At 36.4% G+C, this 21,447-nt stretch overlaps 1 protein-coding gene across 1 annotated transcript in view; it reads right to left on the minus strand.

Annotated features, from left to right (window-relative positions):
• Positions 1-21,447, minus strand: part of LOC140232047 (uncharacterized) — a 123,573-nt gene that overhangs the window by 24,840 nt on the left and 77,286 nt on the right. The window contains exon 6 of the mRNA XM_072312202.1: positions 13,998-14,187. Coding sequence (XP_072168303.1) covers positions 13,998-14,187 — 190 coding nt within the window. The remainder of the gene's footprint in view (positions 1-13,997; positions 14,188-21,447) is intronic.

The following is a 21,447-nucleotide window of genomic DNA, read 5'->3' on the forward strand; positions in this document are numbered from 1 at the left end:
TTTTATTTCCTTTCTTATTTTAGGAAGAACTTTATTTCTGTGCTTTCAGTAAAGGATGCAGTAATTAATCTTTTACAACATTTACAGCATAAAGTTCATTAACTTCAGAAGGAAACCATGTAGTAAGGTACGGAAATGATGAATGATAACTCAAAACAAAAATTTATAAATCTTGAAATATAAGGTATCACAGAGTACAGTAAATAACAGTACAACAGTAATAATACCTGTAGAAAGTGGAGATGGCTGTCATATCAAGATGGCTGCCATATTGAATGATAATGTTTTATTGATATGTTTATACAGTCAAACCTGTCTTAGCGGCCACCTATCGCTGCCAACTTCAGTACACAGCCACTAAAACAATTTCCCCTGAGAGAAAAGCCATGTTGAAGTACCCTGTCTATAGTGGCCACCTGGCTCAAATGACCACTTATTCGTCTCCCTTGGGTGGTGCTATAGACAGGTTTGACTGCCTTTATACAGCACATATGTATATTATGTTCATATATCTGATATACCTCTGATGATAAAAAAGGGCAATATCATCAAGATGTCTGTGAACAAATCACTATGAAAGCAAAAATACTAAGCTGTAATATCTACCCAAACAGAATGACCTTTTAGTGTCTAAATAATAAAGAAATGAAGAAGGCAATAAATGAATGCTTTCACATCTATTTTGCTCTTAGTTGAAAACTCATAATGCCCATCTGGTAATTAAATGTGACTTTCTTTGTCATGGATATGTGGATGATAAACTTTGCAGGCAGCAACCTTCTTGCATGACCTGAATCCAGGTGACTTGTAATTCAATAATGATTTTCTCATGTCTCAAAACAAAGTCATTTCTCTTTCACTTTCTTTGGACAAAATAACAAGAGATTCAAGTATGATGAGTAATCCAGCATCTTGGCCAGAAATGTGACTTTAGCAAAGAAGGCAATAACAATGACTATGTTTTCTACATACATCAACATTAAACACTCTGTAGGAGTAAGCAAGATCAATCTAATCATGAGGAATATCTGTATCAAATTTTGATTGACAGTTTGTCTTCAAGTTCATCTTTTGGGGGTTAATAATTGTATCATGGTATCATCTGTTCATCTACAATATTGACAATATCTCTAGACTTAAGTATCATTTTGTAAACATGTTCTAATTCAAATGAACCCAGCATTGCTTCATGAGGCTCTTTTTAAGATTATTACTGAATGAAATGCTTCGAGTCAGAGCTATGTGAATAGGTTTCAATTAAGCACTTTGCAAAAAGACCACTTAAAAATGACCACTTACCACTGTATGGGTTCCAATGACATACTTCCAAAAGAAAAGGGGTACAAAAACAAATTACTTGTAAGGTGTAAACTAGCTGCTGCATACCGCATAGGCTTTTTTCATACCACACACCACTTACTCCAAATACATCACCAAGATATCTTTATATAACATCAATAAACCTATTTAATCTTTCACCCATTGATGGGTTTCCTCAACTCTGATACAAATAAATTCATTTTGTTGAGTAAGAACCATAAAGGAAAAAAAAAAGCCATCAAAAAGCTTGCTTCATACAATGTCATGATGCTGTTTATCTCAACCACACACCAAGACTGTCTCCCAGGCAGTACATCTGAGATGTGGTGGTTCCTATTGGTCACACTCTAATAACTCATCTCTACCAGGCCAGAGACAGACAAGACAGACAGGGAGAGGAGTGTAAGATAGAGATAGTGAGAGGAGGAAAGAGAGACAAACCCTGGTAATATATCCATAGCACCCTGCATGACTCCCCTGGTGGTCATTTGTGTTAGTCCCTCCCTCCCCCGTGTCATTATCCCATCCTACCAACCTCCCACTCTTAATCAACATGCAAACAAAAATCCACACCCCTAGAAATTAATCTATCACTTCACCTCCTCAACCTCATAGGGAGAGCTTTTTTTCTTCTTTAGCATCTCCCTCACACATTCTTTTATCTCCTTATTTTTCTCCCTCCTGTGGACACACTGTGTCTTTCCTGTTTTGTACAATCACACATAATTGGAATACTATTATCAGAGTGAGAATAATGGTATTTAGCATAGCTCTACAAGGTACAAGGATATCAGTGAGAGAAAAAATATGTGCAATTAAATGTAAGTCATCTGAAATGAGATTATGTTTGTTTTTGTTTTTGTTGACTTTTTTAGGGGGAGGTTTAGTACACTGTAAATTCTGGAAGGAAAGAAAGTTTTTTATATGGATTTAAGTGGCACTTTACTAAATTCACCTAGAAACAACACTAAAAAAGAAATGGTTACTGTAAAACACAATATTTTCGCGGCATGAATTTTTTGCGAATTCTAGCCGACAGCCTTCTTCGCGGCATGAAATTTTTGCGAGTTACCTCTAACATTCAATGTGTATAGTGTAGACAAGAACTTTCATGTTCATTTTAATTTCGCGAATCTTCTCTCTTGTGAAATCGGCGAAATCAAAATGCACGCGAACATTCCTCGTTTTACAGTATGTGAAATATGATAGCACTTTTGGCATTTACCACATTCATTCCATCAAAATGATACACTTTAAGTCCCAAGCTATTGACGTGCAATCATCCTTTTCATTAAGTACTATATAAGTTCACACAATACACTGTCACATGTTGATCTAGTTACATAAAAGTAGTTTTACAACTGAATGTAAATTTCTATTGCAAAGATGAAACTCTGTTCCTATGTTTCACATAAACTGCTCAATGTTTTACATGAACTGCCTATGTACTTTATACATAAACATTTTGTGAATGAGGTCAAATGTATATTAACAGGCTTGTTTTGTCTGAATTTCAAGCACATAAAAGAAATGTGAAATATATAAATAGATTCAGATTAAAGGAGGGTGATTCAACTGTATTACACTTCTGTGATATCATCTCACAACTACAACTTTGGGACCTCACATGCTTGCTGCAATTATTTTTAGAATTACCATTTTATGTCTAAAATGCTTTTGATGATTTATGTCAATACTGGCTGAACAGAGGCAAAAGCACTTTGACAGTGGAAAATCTGTTTTAGCTCACCAAAGCGAGTTCCTTTGATGTCAGTATGTAAAGGGTCTAGAAAGTTTATTTTCATTAACAGAATGCAAAATATAAACAACCCCCATCTCATGTTACATATAGTCCATGCTTCATTACCAAATCCATCACATTAGGATTGGGTTAATGTCAATGTACGACCAAAATATGACTCAAAAAGGGAAGATTTTATTATACTATTATGAAATACTAGAAGACGAAGAGCAGTCTTATGATAACACAATACAAATTCAAACTACAGAAACGGCAGATTCTGGGAGTCAACAGATTAAAGCAGGATCCACCCTTACCATATCAGCAGATTCTGCGAACACAGAAAGAGTGGAAGACACATTAGTGAAATTTGAGGAAAATTGGATGATACAAAGCAACCATAAAAAACTTTCACAGAGATTTGATTTTTTTTTTTTAAAGTACACATTCCTTTGACTTAATTTTGATGTACTGGAAAGGTTATGTTACACCTCTACCTTCTGAAAGAGATCAGTACACTTTCATTTCGCTGATAAAAGGGATATATGTGGAATTTTCTTCATATTTTGTTTATATTTGTCTACTACTTTGACATAAGCAAGCTATTTGTTTCTTTTTTCTTTTTCTTTTTCTTTTTCTTTTTCTTTTTCTTTTCTTTATACATGTGAATGAGAGTGTAGTTCTATTTATTGTTTAGGTACATGTGTGAGTGTATACAGGAATGTCGGGTAGTGGTACAGTAGTGTGTGCATGTGTGTGTATGTATATGTGTGTGTGTGTGTGTGTGTCTTTACATGATGTGAAAATGAAGAGTTTGTTTGCAAAAACCGATAAGTCCATTTTTGAAGATTTTGAAGTACGGTCTCTGTCATAAAGTACAAAATAATACCTTTTGAATGATATATTGGTCACCACATATAAAGGTATATTTTTGAAGTTATGGTCAAAAGAAGCAAAAATTTTCTTATTATTCTCTTTATTTTTCTTGACCTTTAATCGTAAATATCTCCATTTGACAAATATGGACTTATCGGTTTTTGCAAACAAACTCTTCAAATGTTCATAAAACAGGGACATCCACTATCTGTGTTACTCTGCATATGTAAATGTACAATTATGTACTGGTATTCAAAAAATAAAAAGGCAAAACTCAAATTCTACACACCAAGACTTGAGTAATGTGATTTTGACAACATCACAACAAAATTGGGAAATTGAAAACAGAAGATTAAGAATATCTGAGGAAGGCTTGTTTTGCTGAACAAAGTAGCTTGATGCAATGATGATCAAAACTCATGCATAATGTAGATGAAATTCCAATTTTCTCCATATAAAATCATATGCATTCCCCCTCCCCACACTGTAGTGGAAGAAGTCCATATGTCTCTTTGAATCCTACATGTGACAACGTAGATGGATGACTGGAGGGACAAATTTAACTCCAATGACTACATGTGTTGCAAAGTGATCATGAAATGACATCAAGTCTTCAATTCATCATTTTACAAGATTAGCATGACTGCCTTTGAGTATATGGATAGAAAAAAAAAAACCAAACAAACAAACAAACAAACACCTGATCTAGGCAAAGAAGAGTTTAGGCCAGGGCTGGGGTGGGCATATGTTTATGAATGGTAGTCAGTCCAGATGGAGAAGAATGAAATTAATGTATCCAGGTGTAAGTAGGCAGGTTGTCAAAGAATAATGAAATCCAACTCAAGAAATTGAGGAAAAGAAATCTGGTCATAGCAGTGACAGGTGTTATACATCATTCCTCTTCTATCTTTCTAACACTAGGTTCCATTATGATGATTGAATTTGGTTTGCACCTCATAACATGGTCCAGGACAATCATTTGACAGCCGTTCTCTGATGTCATTCATCCAGAAGTAACAAAGTAAATACAGAATCACACCTACCTTTTATGATTCAAGTAACCAAATCCACCCAATGTACGATTCATTGAGATTTTTTTTTTTTCACAGATATCTAAGATTATAAAAATCATATCTTCAGGTTGATTCAATCTCTAATTCCACCATATTCTCCACTTTTGGTAAGTGACAGGGAAAAATATGCATAATTTGATGATAGGAAATGACTTATCTATTGCTGCAAAGTAATGGTTGGCTGACCAAAGAAGAAAGAAAGAAAAGAAACAAGAAAATAGTCTGCCCTCTGTGCACACCAACCTCAAATTTGATGACACATACTTTGCCATACATACATAACTTCGGCATGACACATCTTTGGCATACTATTAACCCATTGAGGACAAGTCCCAAATATTCTCGGGCAGGTGTCTATGGGAAATGCATATTGTAGCAAAATCAGCCCGTCCTCAATGGATTAAAAGGCTACTGACATGCACTGTGGCTCGATTCCTCACAATTAAACCTGTTTCATTTTGCTCTTCTTATTTGATGTTATTTGTTGCTCTTTTTTGGTAAATGTGTGATTGTCATTTTGGAAACAAATATCTGCTTAGGAGGCACATCTGTGACAAAAATAATGAAGGGAAAATGATGTTGCTGATCTTAGAACAACACAAAAGATATTTATGATGATGTGAAATACACACAAACAAATGTGATGAATGATAATACAACAGAAATTGTATTTAACTTCCATCCAAGATTTGTCCTCATCAATCTTGGGGTGTGTCCACTTGATTTGAATAAGAAGCACCCCAAATGCAGCATTATTTTTCATTTATCAAAATATATCTTTTCATGCCTATTAATGAAAAGAAATACTTTTGGCACAAGGCAAGGCATTATTCAGTCTATGATTTGAAAAGACCAACAAGCCCTTATTTGTTCATGCAAACTTCTTCAATGTAGATTACTGATGCACCTCAAAAAAACAGATTTGGATTAAAACCTAATAAGGCATTAACTGCCTTATGAAAACAATAGTTAGAATATGTTTCTGCAATAGAAAAGTTTGGATAATTTTGGATCCATAAGAATCAATACAGAAACCAGAGGGTAACTTTTAGTGGTACCATGATTTGACCGAAAAACTTGAAAAGAAAAAAGAAAAAAGAAAAGCAATTGGGGAAAACTCTGTTATCTATTCCTGCATTAACTCAAATGTCAAATATGTTTTTGTTAGGTTTTTCTGGTCACACGTGTGTCATCATACACATCCTGCAAACAAGTATTTTCTGTACAATAACTGCAGTTCACCACAATTTGATCAACTAGAAAGTTTTTGCCAATATTGATTCTTAGTTGCAGCAAAACTCAATAAATGCTAATCAAATTCACCACAACTTCACTGCATTTGGTTCTCCTCCCTTCACCCCCTAGTATTCTTTCCCTTTTTGTAAGCAAGGATGTGGTATGGCATTAGCCATGTTCGATTTTTCATGCGGATAAAACCTTATTCAATAATTTCAAGCACGTATCAGTCGTTATCTCTCCCCAGAGTGTCACAAGGCGGTAGTCGGGAGGTGGCTGGGACTCTCAGTTCGGGAGTTATCAAAGCCGCTGCCACGGTGTCATCCTTCATCCCTCCAAGCAGGACTAAAATCTGAATTGTCACTTTTGACTTATAACTGAAAGTGATCTGGGTGGAAGGAAAGAATAGAGGGTATTCATATTCGGTTTCTCCCAAAAGTGCAAAATATTCACCCATTTTTTCAGAGCTGTCTCTGTAGTGAAAACATGAAGGATCATATGGATTCTAGTTTGAAAGTGGCAAAATAAAAGACAGGATACACTCGAGATGCCTTCATATTTCTTAGATTCTCTGAAACTTTGAATGTATCTTTAACAAACAAATTTCTTTCCCAATAAGTTCTACATTGCTTGAATTCTACTTTTTCCAAACATATATCTGGTATGACAACATTAATGCCTTGATCCAATTCAGAACTGTGTATTTTCACACGATATGCAAGAACCAAAATGCAGAATGCACGCTAAGTCCTCTATGACAAAGAAATTATGTTATTTTTGTGATATCTGCCTGATAAATAGCTTTTATTCGGTGGAATACAAAAAGAAAACTGAAACAAAGGGACAAAAATATATGTACCTGGGAAAGAGAGAAAGAGTAAGTGTCAAATTCTTGACCTGTGACAGTAGTATGTGCCAATCATGAATTGAACCTTGAACCTTCGGCTTGATGGAGGAGAGGAATCATCCCCCTGTCGTGCTCAAGCTTGGTTGCCCTGTCACGACAGCAACACTATCTACAATGTGAATAAGATGAAAATCTCTGAAGTGTCAACTCCAGAAGGAGAACTATAGCCATGAGACTTGTGGAGGAGAGAGTCGGCAGATGGAGAGGGATGGGAGGAACGGCGCGGTCTCCGTTTCCCCCGGAGACCAAACCACAGAGGTGCTTTTGGATGCATTCACGACTTCAACCAGACTCACCGGGACTGAGAGACAGTGTGAAGAGGTGAGGAGAGGGAGAGAAGACAAACAGAAGATAACAGGAAGATCGGGAGGGAGAGAGAGAGAGAGTGAAGATGAGGAGAGATGGGTGCGTCACCGGAGTGGTGGTGGCCAGCGTGAAAGACCGGCCAATATAAATTCATGAACGCTTTACAGCGTGGTTCCTCAAGTACCGTACAAATACCCATCCCATCTCACCGCTAATTACTACACTCTAGTACGGCCCACTCATGATGGCTGCAACGAGAGAAGGATAGAGAGTGAGAGAAAGAAAGGAAGAGAGGAGGATGGGGAGAAGGAGAGTGAGATTCTGAGACAGGAAGGTCTGAAGAGACAGAGAGGGTAGAGAGAGAGACGATATCGTGGATGAAGGTTAGCCACAACAGAAAAAAAATATGAAGCTGGAGCTCTACCCAGCCAGGGATGCTTGACAAGACAAGATTGCACTCCAGCGCACATCTCGAGTTGGCGGGCGAAGCTGGCATCGCGGCCGAGGAGCATGTCAACACGCGGCCAGCCTCCTGCCAGTGAAGTCTGTTTGCTGTGGAAGAGACGGCCGCTCCTGAGCAGTTTGCTTATGACTATTTTCTCTCGTGGTGTTGGTTCTGGAAGCACGCTACCAGGGAATTGGCAGGCGTTTACACAGCAAATTGACCTGAAAGCATTGCATGCAAAAGCCAACTAGTAAAGAAATAAAAGAGGTGTCAGAACAAGGAGGCTGGATGTGTATTTATCTCTGTTAGACATTTTGTGAATGATACAAAGAACACTCATCTCAAACATGACATGCTCACTTGTGGTAGTGCAGCTAGCACCCCCAACAAGACTTTCTGTTGACACAGGATCATCTTTTGAGGTGAATGACAAAGCAGCAATCCGTTAAATGTTAATTACTCCTCATTTGTCCTTTTATGGAGTGATGCAATTTGAGGCAGACAGTCAGTCCCCCAGCTGCCTGACTGCCTCCAACATCACCAGAGACATGGCAGCACTCACTGGATGTGGTGGGTGCTTTACTAGGCAAACACAAGATCACTTTCAATATCAGATGACATGATAAAACTATATTACATATTACATATACTATATTACATTACTATCACTTATCTTTTCATTATTATCATTATTATTATCATTATCACTACTACTATCATTATAATTATTATTATCATTATTATCATTATTATTATCATTATTATTATTGTCATTATTAATATCATTCTTTCAAGGAGCCTGTTGTGATTCCCACGATTTGATTCTCACATTTTATATTTGAATGAAATTTACAGTATAACTCAGTTGAAGAAGTAAAGTAAATCAACTTTTACAAGCAAAAGTGTGTGCACAACATCTACATACTTGATTTCTATTTTATGACTGCTGGTCCTTGTTTTATGAAGAGTTATAATTGATTATATAGTTGATTTCTGTGTCGTAAGGGAATTTACAATCAATTTTATCTTTTGATAAAATGGGGCCCAGATTTGTGATATTGTTCAGTGGAAGTGTGTTGTAAGAATATGAAATGTGCTCAAAGAGCAGCTTGGAAATAATCTCAACAGAAGCTTACAACAATTGTGAGCATACATCCCCTTCAATCTCTGTAATGCATGATCTCATTTCACATTTCTCTTTTTACATCAAACCAAAATAACACAGCATGCCCATATAGACATTCTAAAAAACACAATAAAAGAGAAGCATGCCTAAAATTTGTGAAGTACATATCAAACTTATCTCCATACAGCATAATTTGCTACATCTCACAAGATTAAATCGATTTTAAATTTCCTTACCACACAGGCTGCCATAGACTTACAGTTGAAATCAACTATATAATCAATTTTAACTCTTCATAAAACAGGGCCGGACACCATAACATGAAGAGCCAAATTTTGTCATGATAAGTCCACACACTCATATGTCCTGACTGCATACTTCTTTTCCCCTACTATAAGTATTTATTATTATCTTTTCCTTAAACTGACAACTTCTATTTGCAGCATATAACCCATCGTACCAGCATATAAAGTTTCACACAATGATTTATACTATTCAAATCATATAAGCATTGATATTGTGAGAGATATTTCATCTTCAGAATTCCTCAAATCACCTCAGTCATGGCAGCCAAAGGAGAGGAATTCTCAACACCACACCTCTCAGAGTGAAGTCCGAAGTCTGAAGGCATTGAATAATAACAAGTGTAAGGGGGAGGGGATAGGTGAAGTGGCAATACTGTCCTGATTGCCCAACCAAGCTGTAATAGTATAATAATGGTTGAGTTTGTTTGTATTTTTGTATTTGAGTATTTGAGGTTGATTTGTAGTGTAGGTTATTTCATTGTTTGTACTTTGTTTTAATGTTCATGACATTTTTATCTGTACAAACGTGAGCAGGGCCTCTTGGTAGAATAGTTAACCAATTGACAGGGTTACCCTGCTAAAAGAATATTGAAATAAATATATAAATAAATGACGATGCTGAAGACCCCATTCCTACGAAATATGAATCATATATACAACAGATAAAAAAAAATGCATCCAAGAAATATTTGCTGAGATTTTACAAATGGATGATAAATCATTACGTTTCTAAAATGAGCGAGATAAAGTGTTGAAGGGTCAAAATATCAAATGATACCACCGTGCTTTCATTTGCCAAAATTGGGGCAAAAAAGTTCAGACACAACCTTGTTTCAGATACACTCAATTTCCCTCGTTACCTGCAAACATGTTGATACATTTCCCATCCCATAATTGCTCCCATTTTGATCAAATTGTCACCCCCACCCAGCTTTCCGATATTCATGTATTCCTCTTCATGATGCCATCATCAGGAATGGATGTTCCCTTTCTAGAGTAACACTCGGAAGACACCCAAACTTTTTAACAAATTTTTATGGTAATGAAGGGCTCGAAATTCTGGAGGTGGAGAAGGCGTCCCGATGCATTAAGGGGGAGGAGGAACGAGGGCTGTTGAGAGATGGGGTACAAGAAGGCAGCAAAGCAAACGAGTGTTTAGCAGCAGTCTGAACCCGCTTGTGATTTTCTCCCGCCCTTTGTTGACACATGCATCCAAAAAACCTCAAGTTTGCCTGCAAAGCCTTTATTGATTTCTCTCGCAACCGGTACACATCCGAAATTGTCGGCTGGAAAATGCATGTTTGAAACACATCGAAGTGCAGTACACATATTTGATCTTGGAGCAGAGGAACGATTTGTTTGGCAGTTTCAACAGATTAAAGGGAGAAAGACTGAATGGGAGACAGTGGAGGGAGGCAGCACAAGAGAAAACTACACAGAATGTGAGCGAGGCTCATGAATTTTTCATCAGCATATCGTATTCTCTGGCGAAGATGTGCTCAGTCCCTCTTGTCCGTGCAATCTTACGCATCTTGAGTTTCCGGCGGACCTTTTTCTGCACAGCTCGACCTTGACGAGCTAATTTGTCCTAGACATTTGAGAGATCTCAAAAATTGGACAATTTGCTGGTCACACTTTTTCTTTCAAATATCACCACTGAATTATCAGATTTTCTTAAAGCGAAATGCAAAGACAGGTTAAATCAATATTCAAATATTGACTATTAAAATTGGGAAAACACTAGGAGAGGAAATTGTACCCTAGACATTTGCATGGCACAGTTATTGCACTTTTCTCTCGAGAAACAGGTGGCTTTTGCTCAAGTTATAAGCAGTTCAAAGTCTTTTATCCTACTTACAGTGCCTATGGCTACCAACTCTACCCGAAGCACCAGTATAAGGAAGGGTTGGCCACAGGCAAGTATAAATGAGCGATGGAATGCCTCAGGCAGTCTTTTCTCAATACCGAGGATTATCAACAAAGAAATGTGGCGCACTGCTATACCCACAATGGGCATCCTTAAGCACCATAGGCAGTAATACTGGAGTTTGAGTCAATGTTTACTATGGTAGCAACAATTGTTGCATTCCAACAATTTTATTTGAACAGTTTAACCCATTTAAGACTGGTCCTACATGTACTCAGGCAGGTGTCTATGGGAAATGAGCATAGAACAAATTCAACTCATCCTCAACAGGTTAATATAGGAGTGTAAGTGAATTCACAGACTGGAACAAATCTGTGGTATAGAACATGTCCCTGACATAGGTTTTAAGACAAACAATTCTATCAAAATGACAGAAATGAGATAAATACCACAATGATATTGACTCATAGTGAAGGTCCAGTGAGCATGCATGTGCTATGATAAGCAAAGATTATTTTGAAAAAGGAAACTATGGAAGGGTAATTACACATGTCAAGCACTGTGAACGTTAACGAGTTGAGGACGAGTCCCAAGTATACTCGGGCAGGGGACTATGGGATATGCGTGTTGTAGATAAATCAGCCCATCCTCGGCGGGTTAACTGATAATCTATATTCATTACTGTAAAACTAGTACAGACAGGTGTTCTGAAACAGAAAACTAAAAGTTTAAGCTGCACACAAACAGATGAGATACACTATACACAGAAGTCAGTGACAGAGGAGTATGTAGGAAATAGTTTGTTAAAGGGATCGCATAGTTTTGGTTGAGACCTAATTTCAGGTTTCTAACATTTTTTGGTGAGATAATGAGAAACCTCTTGTGAAATATGAAAGAGCACGTAATTCCATGAGGAATTCAATGTTTATTTGATGAAAATTAGTTTTGATATCCAAAACAGAGCGATTCTAATAAAGTGTGGGACCCATCTTTTATTACGATAGCTTTTTTTTATTTTGTTTTTGGATGTTTCAGTCATTCTAAACTCGATTTTAATCAAGTAAATTTTGAATTCCTCTTAAAATGGTATGCTCTGTACTATTTCATAATTGTTTTCTTGGTATCTCGCAAAATGTTAAAAGCCCTGTTCTCATCTCCACCGATACTGTACCATCCCTTTAAGGTGAATAAAGAGATTTAGATTAGACAATCAAGTGTGTATGTGACAGATGGATTAGAAAGACTAAAAAACCCTCAAGGCACTTTAGGAAGGAAATAGTATGAGTGATAATACTACCACAAATTCCTAAGGGCTAGCATGACTTGGAATGGGCACAAGATCATGCCTCTTTGCTTCTGGTGAATTCAGAATAAAACAACAACAAAAAAATTCACTAAAATCCCAATTTACCCATATCAGCATGAATACATCCATTGTGCATCATGAAATGTTTGTGTAAGCTCATTATAACACAACTACTGTCACAGGCCGTAGACATTTTGCATTTGTTGATAGATGCTTGATTTGTCTTGCATTCATTAATAATCTAAAACTAAATGACTGCACTGTAAAAGCTCATGTTCCAACCTTTTCCACTACCATCACAGGTTAAACCACTTCTATATTTAATGGAAACTTTATCATCTGGCTGTGCATATAGAATCAATATGATATGAATTGTAATGAAAATGACAATAACATCTAACAAACATGATGATAATACTAACATTGATTTAACAATTATGGAACATCCCTTATTTGGATTTTTAAAATGAGGATATGAAAACTGGAACAATAGGTTATGCTTTAATATAATTCACTTCATTCTTTACAAAAATGCATATTTGTTGAATGGGTTTCATAATGAATGTTCAATATGTTTCTCATAGAGGTTTGCAGGACCTCAATGCCAATATTTTAATGCTATGTTGTGAGAAAAGATTAGTCTAGTATTTACATCATCATTACTCCATCTTTTATCCTCATTATTGCTTATTTAATGTTTCTTTATTTATCAAAACTGTTGTTTTCTTTTTAATTGCTTCACCTATATTATGGTTTTGCAATTTTTTTCCTTTCAGCTGTTACCGTATAATAACCCTTTATGAGCTTCTTATTCTGCTTTTACTATTTATGCTTCCCTTTGCAAATTCCTTTCATCTTTTGTACATGTCCTATTGCTTCTCCTCCCCCAATTTTTCCTTCTTTGTTTGTCTTTTCTTCTGATAGTTTCCTATATTTCTGCTATCCATTTTTATTAGTAATTTTATTTTATAAAAGTCTTAATTTCTTTTGCCTACTCTTCATGTCCTGCCACACACATTCTTACAGATTTTTTTTTTCATTTTCCATTTACATTTCCTTCTGCTTGGCATTCTTGTGTTCATCTTTTCTTCTCTATCCATCTTTCCTCACTGATATCTTCTCTTTCAAACATTCTTCCTTCACTTCTCTCTTTTCTTATACCTTTTATTTGAACATCTTTTTTTATTACATGGTGTTCATAGATAATGTCCTGTGACTGTTCCCTTTTTTTATTAGTGCATCCTTTTTGTGTACTCACATATCTGTATTTCATTAATAATATTACTCAGTGGAATAATGTGAAAAATTATATTTATATTGATAACAGAATGATGAAAAATATCATCTCATCATGACTAGTCTCTGGTAAGAAAGTGGAAAAAGAAGGCACACTCTTAGGTCATTAAGCATGCGATCATGCATCCTCATTTTCTTTGCTGCACAAGAGAGAGACAGGGGGATGATGGAGGGGAGACCAGCCGTTACTTACCCTGTGGCGAGGAGGAAGCAGTGATACCGGGGCTGCCAGCAGCCGAGCTGTTTGAGTTGCCGTCGGCGTTTGTACTGGACGGAGATGACGCTGGTTTACTCGGCGGCAGCTTCATGCCGAGCTGGTCAGCTAGCTCCATATGATCCCCCGGGTGAACATAGTCAAAGATGGAGCAACCTGTTAGCTCCACCTGGGTGGGAAGTGAGTAGCAATGGGTTAATTTGATGATACCCCATTAACTCTTACCATGTATCTTCAGAAAATGGGAGCTGTATTAATCCTTGGGAAGCCACATACAATGTTTTTAAACTGATCTGGTATTCACACAAACACTCACACAACCACCATGCTCTCATATGCTGTAAAACAAAGAATGTTCGTCTGCATCTTAATTTCGTGAGACCAAGATTCATGACATTAAAAAGCACATGAAAGTTCTTGTTTAAACTATATATGCAATGAATGCCAGAGGCAATTGGAGAAAATTTAATGCAGGGAAAAAGGCTGTTGGCTGCAATTTGCAAAAATTTCATGCCACAATAATATCTTGCTTTACAGTACTTAGGCAAGTAAGAATTAATGGACTTGAGTGAGTTATTATTATTTTCTTTTTTTATGCCAATACTAGATTGTGAGACTAAAAAGGAAAAATCATCTGTGTAAGAGCTCACTGTACGGCATCATCACCAGTGTTGGTATTGTCATACATTGAGAACTCTTTCTGCTATAACTGCATTGTTACTTTGTCAGCCATTGTTCAATGTAGAAAGTATGATGAGTAAGATTGAAACTCAGTGGCTGTACCAATGAATGCTGATGAAAATAACTTTATATATTTAATCAAATTCTAAAATCTCTGTCTACATGATGTATTTATATGATGATTCAGCTAAATGTTCTAAGTATAAACTATGTTGTCATATTTACCATGTTCATAGCTGCTTCACTCATTAAAAATAATACTTTACTCTCAGCCCGAAATTTCCAGTAACAGAAAATTGGATCTAAGGAATAACGATTGATAGGTCTTGTCATGAAAAGAAATGAAAGGAAGCTTCAAAGAACATATGAAAGACTGACCATTCATCCATGAAATTCTCAATCATTAACTGCCCAAAGGGGCAAGGGAGGATCAACAATGCTGTAGTCTTGTATTGCAAGGATTATCAGAAATTTTCAGCATAAAGAAAGCACCTATTAACCCATTGAGGATGAGCAGATTTTGCTATAACACGGATTTCCCATTGACACCGGCCTGAGTGTACTCAGGACTAGTCTTCATTGAGTTAAAACAGTCGTTAATATTGCTCCATTTTTGCATATAATTTTGATATATAATATAATAATAATTTTTGAATGCTTGCAAAAATTCAGTGTAATAATGTGAAGAAAAGAACTTGTTCTCCTTCTTTAACATCTTCTAAAGAAAGCAACCATTGTGCAATCAAATGTGGCATTTTCATCTGTACCAGAAGTACACTGTATCTTTGTAATGCAGTAGATATGAATGCCTTCTAAAGAGCCAATTTCCTTTGTAATGCTGATTATTACTCAATTCAGTATGAAGCACTTGTAAATCTAGCCCAAAAATAGTTTTGTTTATTAAAAGACAGACTTTTAACGAGAAAACAAATATTGGAATTTCACCTGTTCAAGACTGATGTTCACGATTGGTCCAAAATAATTTGGACTGGCTCACAGAGATATTGATGATTTCTCAGCACACAAACTTTTTTCTTTTTACTGCACATGTATTCATGAATTGATGCTAAAATAAATTTTCATTTTTGTGACTAGAAAGTCTGACGAATTTAGGAGACATATACTTTTTTTGTGTCAAAGTAGACATAGCCAAGACATTTTTTTAAAATCAAAAATAATTAAAAAAAACCCTCTTTTCTATTACTTAAATGAGAGATTGATATGCAATGTTTCTGAATTCAAGTTAACACCCTTTGGGCTCTAAATATACAGGCTAAAAATTAATGATTCAAATAACAACATGTTAATGCTAAGAGCTAAATCTCTTGATTTATGTATCATTACACTACAAGTATGATAATTTTCCATTCTTAAAATGGAACAGAGCCACTAGGAGGGATAATTAATCATCATTAGTCTAAGATCCACACAGTGAGTCTGCATTAACATTACAATGAAGATACATTGTATGAGATAAATTTCCTAATTTAGCTTAGAGCTGGATCTTAACATTAACATTTTCTGGCAACATAAATGGGAGAGCTGTCACAAGGATTTCAGTGCCAGGGCTTTGCAGACTTGAACTGGGGCATTCATCGGTGGAGGCATCCCTAAGATACCAGGAGCAGCCTCCCAAAGGATGTTAAACCCACCCCTCATGACAGCGACCACAATGAAGGGACAGGACCATCGGCTGCTGCATTATTGATTTGGACATGTGCCTACTCAAAGAGACATCGAATGGGAACCATGGTGAGATTAATAAGAAAACACACAATGATTTATGGTAATGATGTTCCATTAGACACCACAGATCTTTAATGGCCTACAAGTCTGTGGGGGCAGTCTGCACAGCAGGGCTTTGTCCTGGCGATAGTGCAGGAGAATGTACCACGGGGTCAGCAGACTATATGTACTCCAAAATCCCGTAGGACTTCGTTGAATTTTTCACAAATGATCATTAGTCATGATATAACCTCAACCTAAATGCTTAATCCCCTGTCAAAAGGTGTTAAGTTCACACCCCTCCCCCTTGTCGAACTTGGAGTACAAATTGTAATGAATGATGAGAATCTATAAGTGCCTTTTTCTGAAGATTTTCTTAGTTTAAAATATTTGCTAAATAAGACTCCCTTGCCAATATCTTTGCAGTTAATGAGCGAGCAAGTTTGCTACCTGCATACAAAATGAAGCAGACATAAATTTCTTCCAAAGTACAGAAAAGTACAGTTTGCCTGCAGGGGATTTTGAACAGCAATGCCCTTTGTATCAGAGTGAAACAAACTTTCACATTTACATTTTCAACCAATCTCTTAACACATCATTCTTTAACATTTATCTAAACTTCAGTATAATCTCACATTATGGATTCACAACTTTGATGATACTATTCTCTGTGTATGTTTCTTAGGTGGGTGTTTGTTATTTTTTTTTCAGTCACAAGTTTCAGCAAAGATGTATTAATGCTCACATTTTTTTTTTCATTGCTGATCAGAATATTCCCTCTTTGACAATATAACGCAAAGGCATAATAGAACAGTGGTGGGCAAAGCACTTTGTTTGGCTTTTTTTCTGTCACATGGTGAAATGGGGATATGCTGACTTCTCAATTACAATGAAAAAACAAAAATCAGTGTTTTTTGCTACATTAAGACATGAGTTTGAATGATTCAGCCCTACAGAAACATGCAATGGTTCTCTCTCATGCAAAGAGAATCTGCCTTGATAACAAAAATCTAACAATAAAAATCAGTTTTTAACAGCTATTTTTCTGCAAATATCCATACAATCAGACCATGTTACAGAAAAGCAAATTTAATTTCTGTACAGACAGACAGGCAGTTTTTGCAAACAAGTGTTCACCAATGAAGGAGAATATATTGTGACTATCAAACCATATTTGAAGATATTTAAAAACGTTCAGTCTCTGAGTAAAACATCTGTTCCACCTGGAGGATATCAGACAGCAGTTTGCTAACAATTTATCTTTTTAAAAATTTCTTTTGAGAAATTACATTTTGTCACATATACAAATCAATTATGCAATCAATCAATTATCATAATAATCAATTGGATAGAGGAAAATCTGACTCCATCAAGCATGAGGAAACTTTTATCAAAGAGGAAATGCAGTATGCAAGGAGTAAAGTTGAATATTCTCCGCTAATGATGGCGAGCACAAAAAATTTGCAGGCATCAGGACATAGTGAAAGATAATCTGATGCATACTTATCAAACCAAGTGTAAAAGAATATGAACTTTGAGTGATGTTCTTTGTGAATACAAATAAACAAGCCATAGAGAAAAAGACAGCACTCAAATTTATCAATGTATTTCTTGGTTAGCAACTAAATTGGAGAGACCTTATTCTTTTCAACCTGCACTTTTCTTTGACCTATTCATTCCGCCATTCTCCTTGGACACAAGAAACAAGGGATGAGGGGTTCTTTTTCTCCCAAGGCGACTTGAAGTCAGGGGAAAGGGGTGACAAAATCCAATGAATTTTCCTCCTTGCTTTCTGATGCTTGCTCGATTGAACGAAAAGTCAGAAAGAAAGGAAGCAAAAGAGAGAGAGAGAAAAAAAGTATTTTATTTTCTTCCAACATGGGAGGCCATAAAAATGGGCAAGAGAATTCCCCTGGCCCACATCCTCATCAACTAAGAGACATAATACTCTCATCTACCACACAAACAGAACCGCCCCCTCTCCACAACCCGTGATGGTAATTAGGTATCAATTCATTATGTCTTCCGCTCACACAAATGATGCTCATACATCCCTCCTCCATCCCAGCCACTATTTTTTTTCCTGTTCTCAATTGTCCAGGGTGCCTTCTAGAAAAAAAGGGGAGCATCACAATTATGGGCTATATTGTGGTGATAATGGGCTTTTGATTCATGGAATTTTGTATGGATTCGGCTTCACATCATTAAGTTCAAATTACCTAGCTATGAAAGCATGTTTTACAAACAGGAGGTAACAAGGCATGCAGTTGGGATGAAATCTTTGCAGAGAAAGAGGAAAAATTAGCATGAGAAGGTACTTAACACTGATTTACTGTCATGTTAGCTGTGAGAAAATAAATACCACTTGGTGAAATAACCCTTCTGTCTCTCCAATATAATAGTACCGCCCAGTGTACTTTTCCAATCAAGACTTGACACAGAATATGGGCAATTATTCTCAAATTCGAAGAAGATGACACAAAGTGGGATTAGTGCCTTAAGTCATGAGCAGTCTGGACTGAGAGCCATCTACACCAATTCTCTGACAGAATAAGATTTTTCTAATCTCCTTTAAGTAGTTCAGTCCATTAAATGGCTTAGCTCTTTGTATATGAAAGAGAGAATCTTGGGCTTGCCTCATTATCCTAATGCATGGACTGAGAACATCATAACTTGGGATCCTTTTAGCTAAGCAATATAGCTTATCTTATGATGATTTTGACACAAATGGCAAGATTTGTGATAGCCTTACATTATGTGTCCAACACACTGCCTTCTTTTTTCAAGAAGTAATGGCCTGTATATCACTGCAGTAATGTTTGAGGTAATTAAAAGGATATCTACCTCAAATACATGGCTTTAACAGATGCAGAAATGTTAGAGCACATTACTTTGGTCAGAGGAAAAATTGACAATATGTTCAAAAGTTATGAATTTTAACAGTGTTGCAGAGATCAAAGAGATGTCATTTGTGGATAAGAAGAGTACAATGATCCGTAATATCACTGCAAAGGAACAATACAAAGAAACTACAAGAAAAATTCAACTTATTTTATCTTTTCTAGCATTTGAAAGAGTACTTGACTAACCTTCTTCAGAAATTAGTGGGAATAATATCACCCTTACCATTACATCAGTTATGAATGGAGCGAATGTTTACTTTTCATTGAACAAGAAGCTATAAATAGATTTGGGCTAAGATCCTTGCACGAATTGAAAGATGTGAGCAAGCAAGCTACCATAGTTTCTGAAATGCTACAGCAATCCAATTCTGGATCTTACTTAATTCAAGTGGACTGGACCATTGCAAGTAGCTTTGAGTGAAATGACGTACTAGTCCTAATAAGTTCATTGGTGCATATTTCCAAAAAGCCTGCGGCATAACTGAATTCACTCAAGCTCATCTACTAATGGAAATAATTGGACATTGAACCAGCATGATTTTCCTAAATCTGTACAGGACTGTTTTCCCCTTATTCTCTCTCTCTCTCTCTCTGTTATCAGTTTCCAGTGTGTGTGTTTGTTTTTTGGTTTTTTTTTGAAAAGTGAATCATGCATCACCTCAGAAACACCCTCTACAAATGCTTCCACTTGAATGAATATTCACAGAAAGCATTTGTAGAACAAAACAGTTGCATATCATACTAGCACCAGTTTACTACTTGTTTGCGACAATCTTTATCTTATGTAAGATCTTATATTTGATCAGAAACTGATAAAAACAATCTTTTTAATTTTCTTTTTCTTTTTTTTTTGGGGGGGGGGGTGTAAGAATGGTCTTCTTTCTGGTAGATTGAGATAGGTGCATGGGGAAGGGAAATGCCCCTTGGTGTAAGGCGCCAACCTCAAGCAACCTCAACCGACTCACAGGCACAAGGGATGATAAACGAGGCTGGCCCATCAATATGGAGGAGGGGATAATTCTTGTTTCAATTCAGCTCAGCCCCCGTCCCCTTCTCCTCCAGGGAATCGGCCGGATGGGGGAAGCAAGGAGCACTCCTCCTCCCTGACAGGGTCATCGTGTTTCCATGATTCCCAAAGGACCGTGATGCCGAGTTGCGTTTTCACACCTATTGTAAGCCAATTATTCAATTGACCAATTGCTACAGTCCAGATGAGGAGAAAGGTCAGAAATCTCGATCAAAGGTACCCCAGTGATCAGAACCTTGCTCACACTTCAAAATTATGGCATTTACCAGCTGGCACAAAGAGTGAATATTGAATGCATCAAAAATATGAAAGGTACTTGACTTCTTTCACAATGCACTGTGGGGGGTTAAACAGAAGACCTGGCTCTGGCATACTAACCACTCAAGTAAACTGAATCATGATGCTGTAAAACCTCAGTGTGCAAAGCAGGTCGGTATACAAGTCAACTTTTGTAATAAACCACAAGTTTCCCAAGGCGGTCACTAAATTGCTTTTCTTTCCTTGCACAGGATTTATTTTGGAATCAACAATAAGAAGCTGTCTAATTATTTGTGACATTCTTAAAAATTTTATGTTGACAGGGAGCATGCTCTTGATAGGCTTGTTAACGTATTGAGTGTCATCCATGCTTTCGATAATTTATAAAAATTTAACATTTATTTTGCCATGACAGACAATACTGCCTATGGGTTGCCTATGGCATACAAGAATTAGATTTCAGTTTATTATTCCAAATTTTCATTATTTCAAAGGGTTGTTAATCCAAAAATAAATATGGTTCATTATTCTGAAGGTTTGTTTATCCAAAAGGTTTGTAATTCTAAAGGTTTGTTGGTAAGCATCGTCTTTGCATTTTAAGATTAACGAACCTTAGCATTGCAACTGATTGACAAATTGCCCTACATCGACGTAAATAAGCACTGAATTGATCAGTTTTTTCATGAATTCATGAATTTAAATGAACCTTAACATATTTGGATTATTGAACCTTTGGAATTACACATATTTCATTTTAGGATTAACAAGTCTTTGGAATAACGAACATCATCCAACAGATTAAGCTGTCAGTTCTTGGGTAAAGAATTTAGTGTCA

This window comes from Diadema setosum, chromosome 1 (genome assembly GCF_964275005.1).
Source record: "Diadema setosum chromosome 1, eeDiaSeto1, whole genome shotgun sequence".
In the NCBI taxonomy this organism is placed as follows: Eukaryota; Metazoa; Echinodermata; class Echinoidea; order Diadematoida; family Diadematidae; genus Diadema; species Diadema setosum.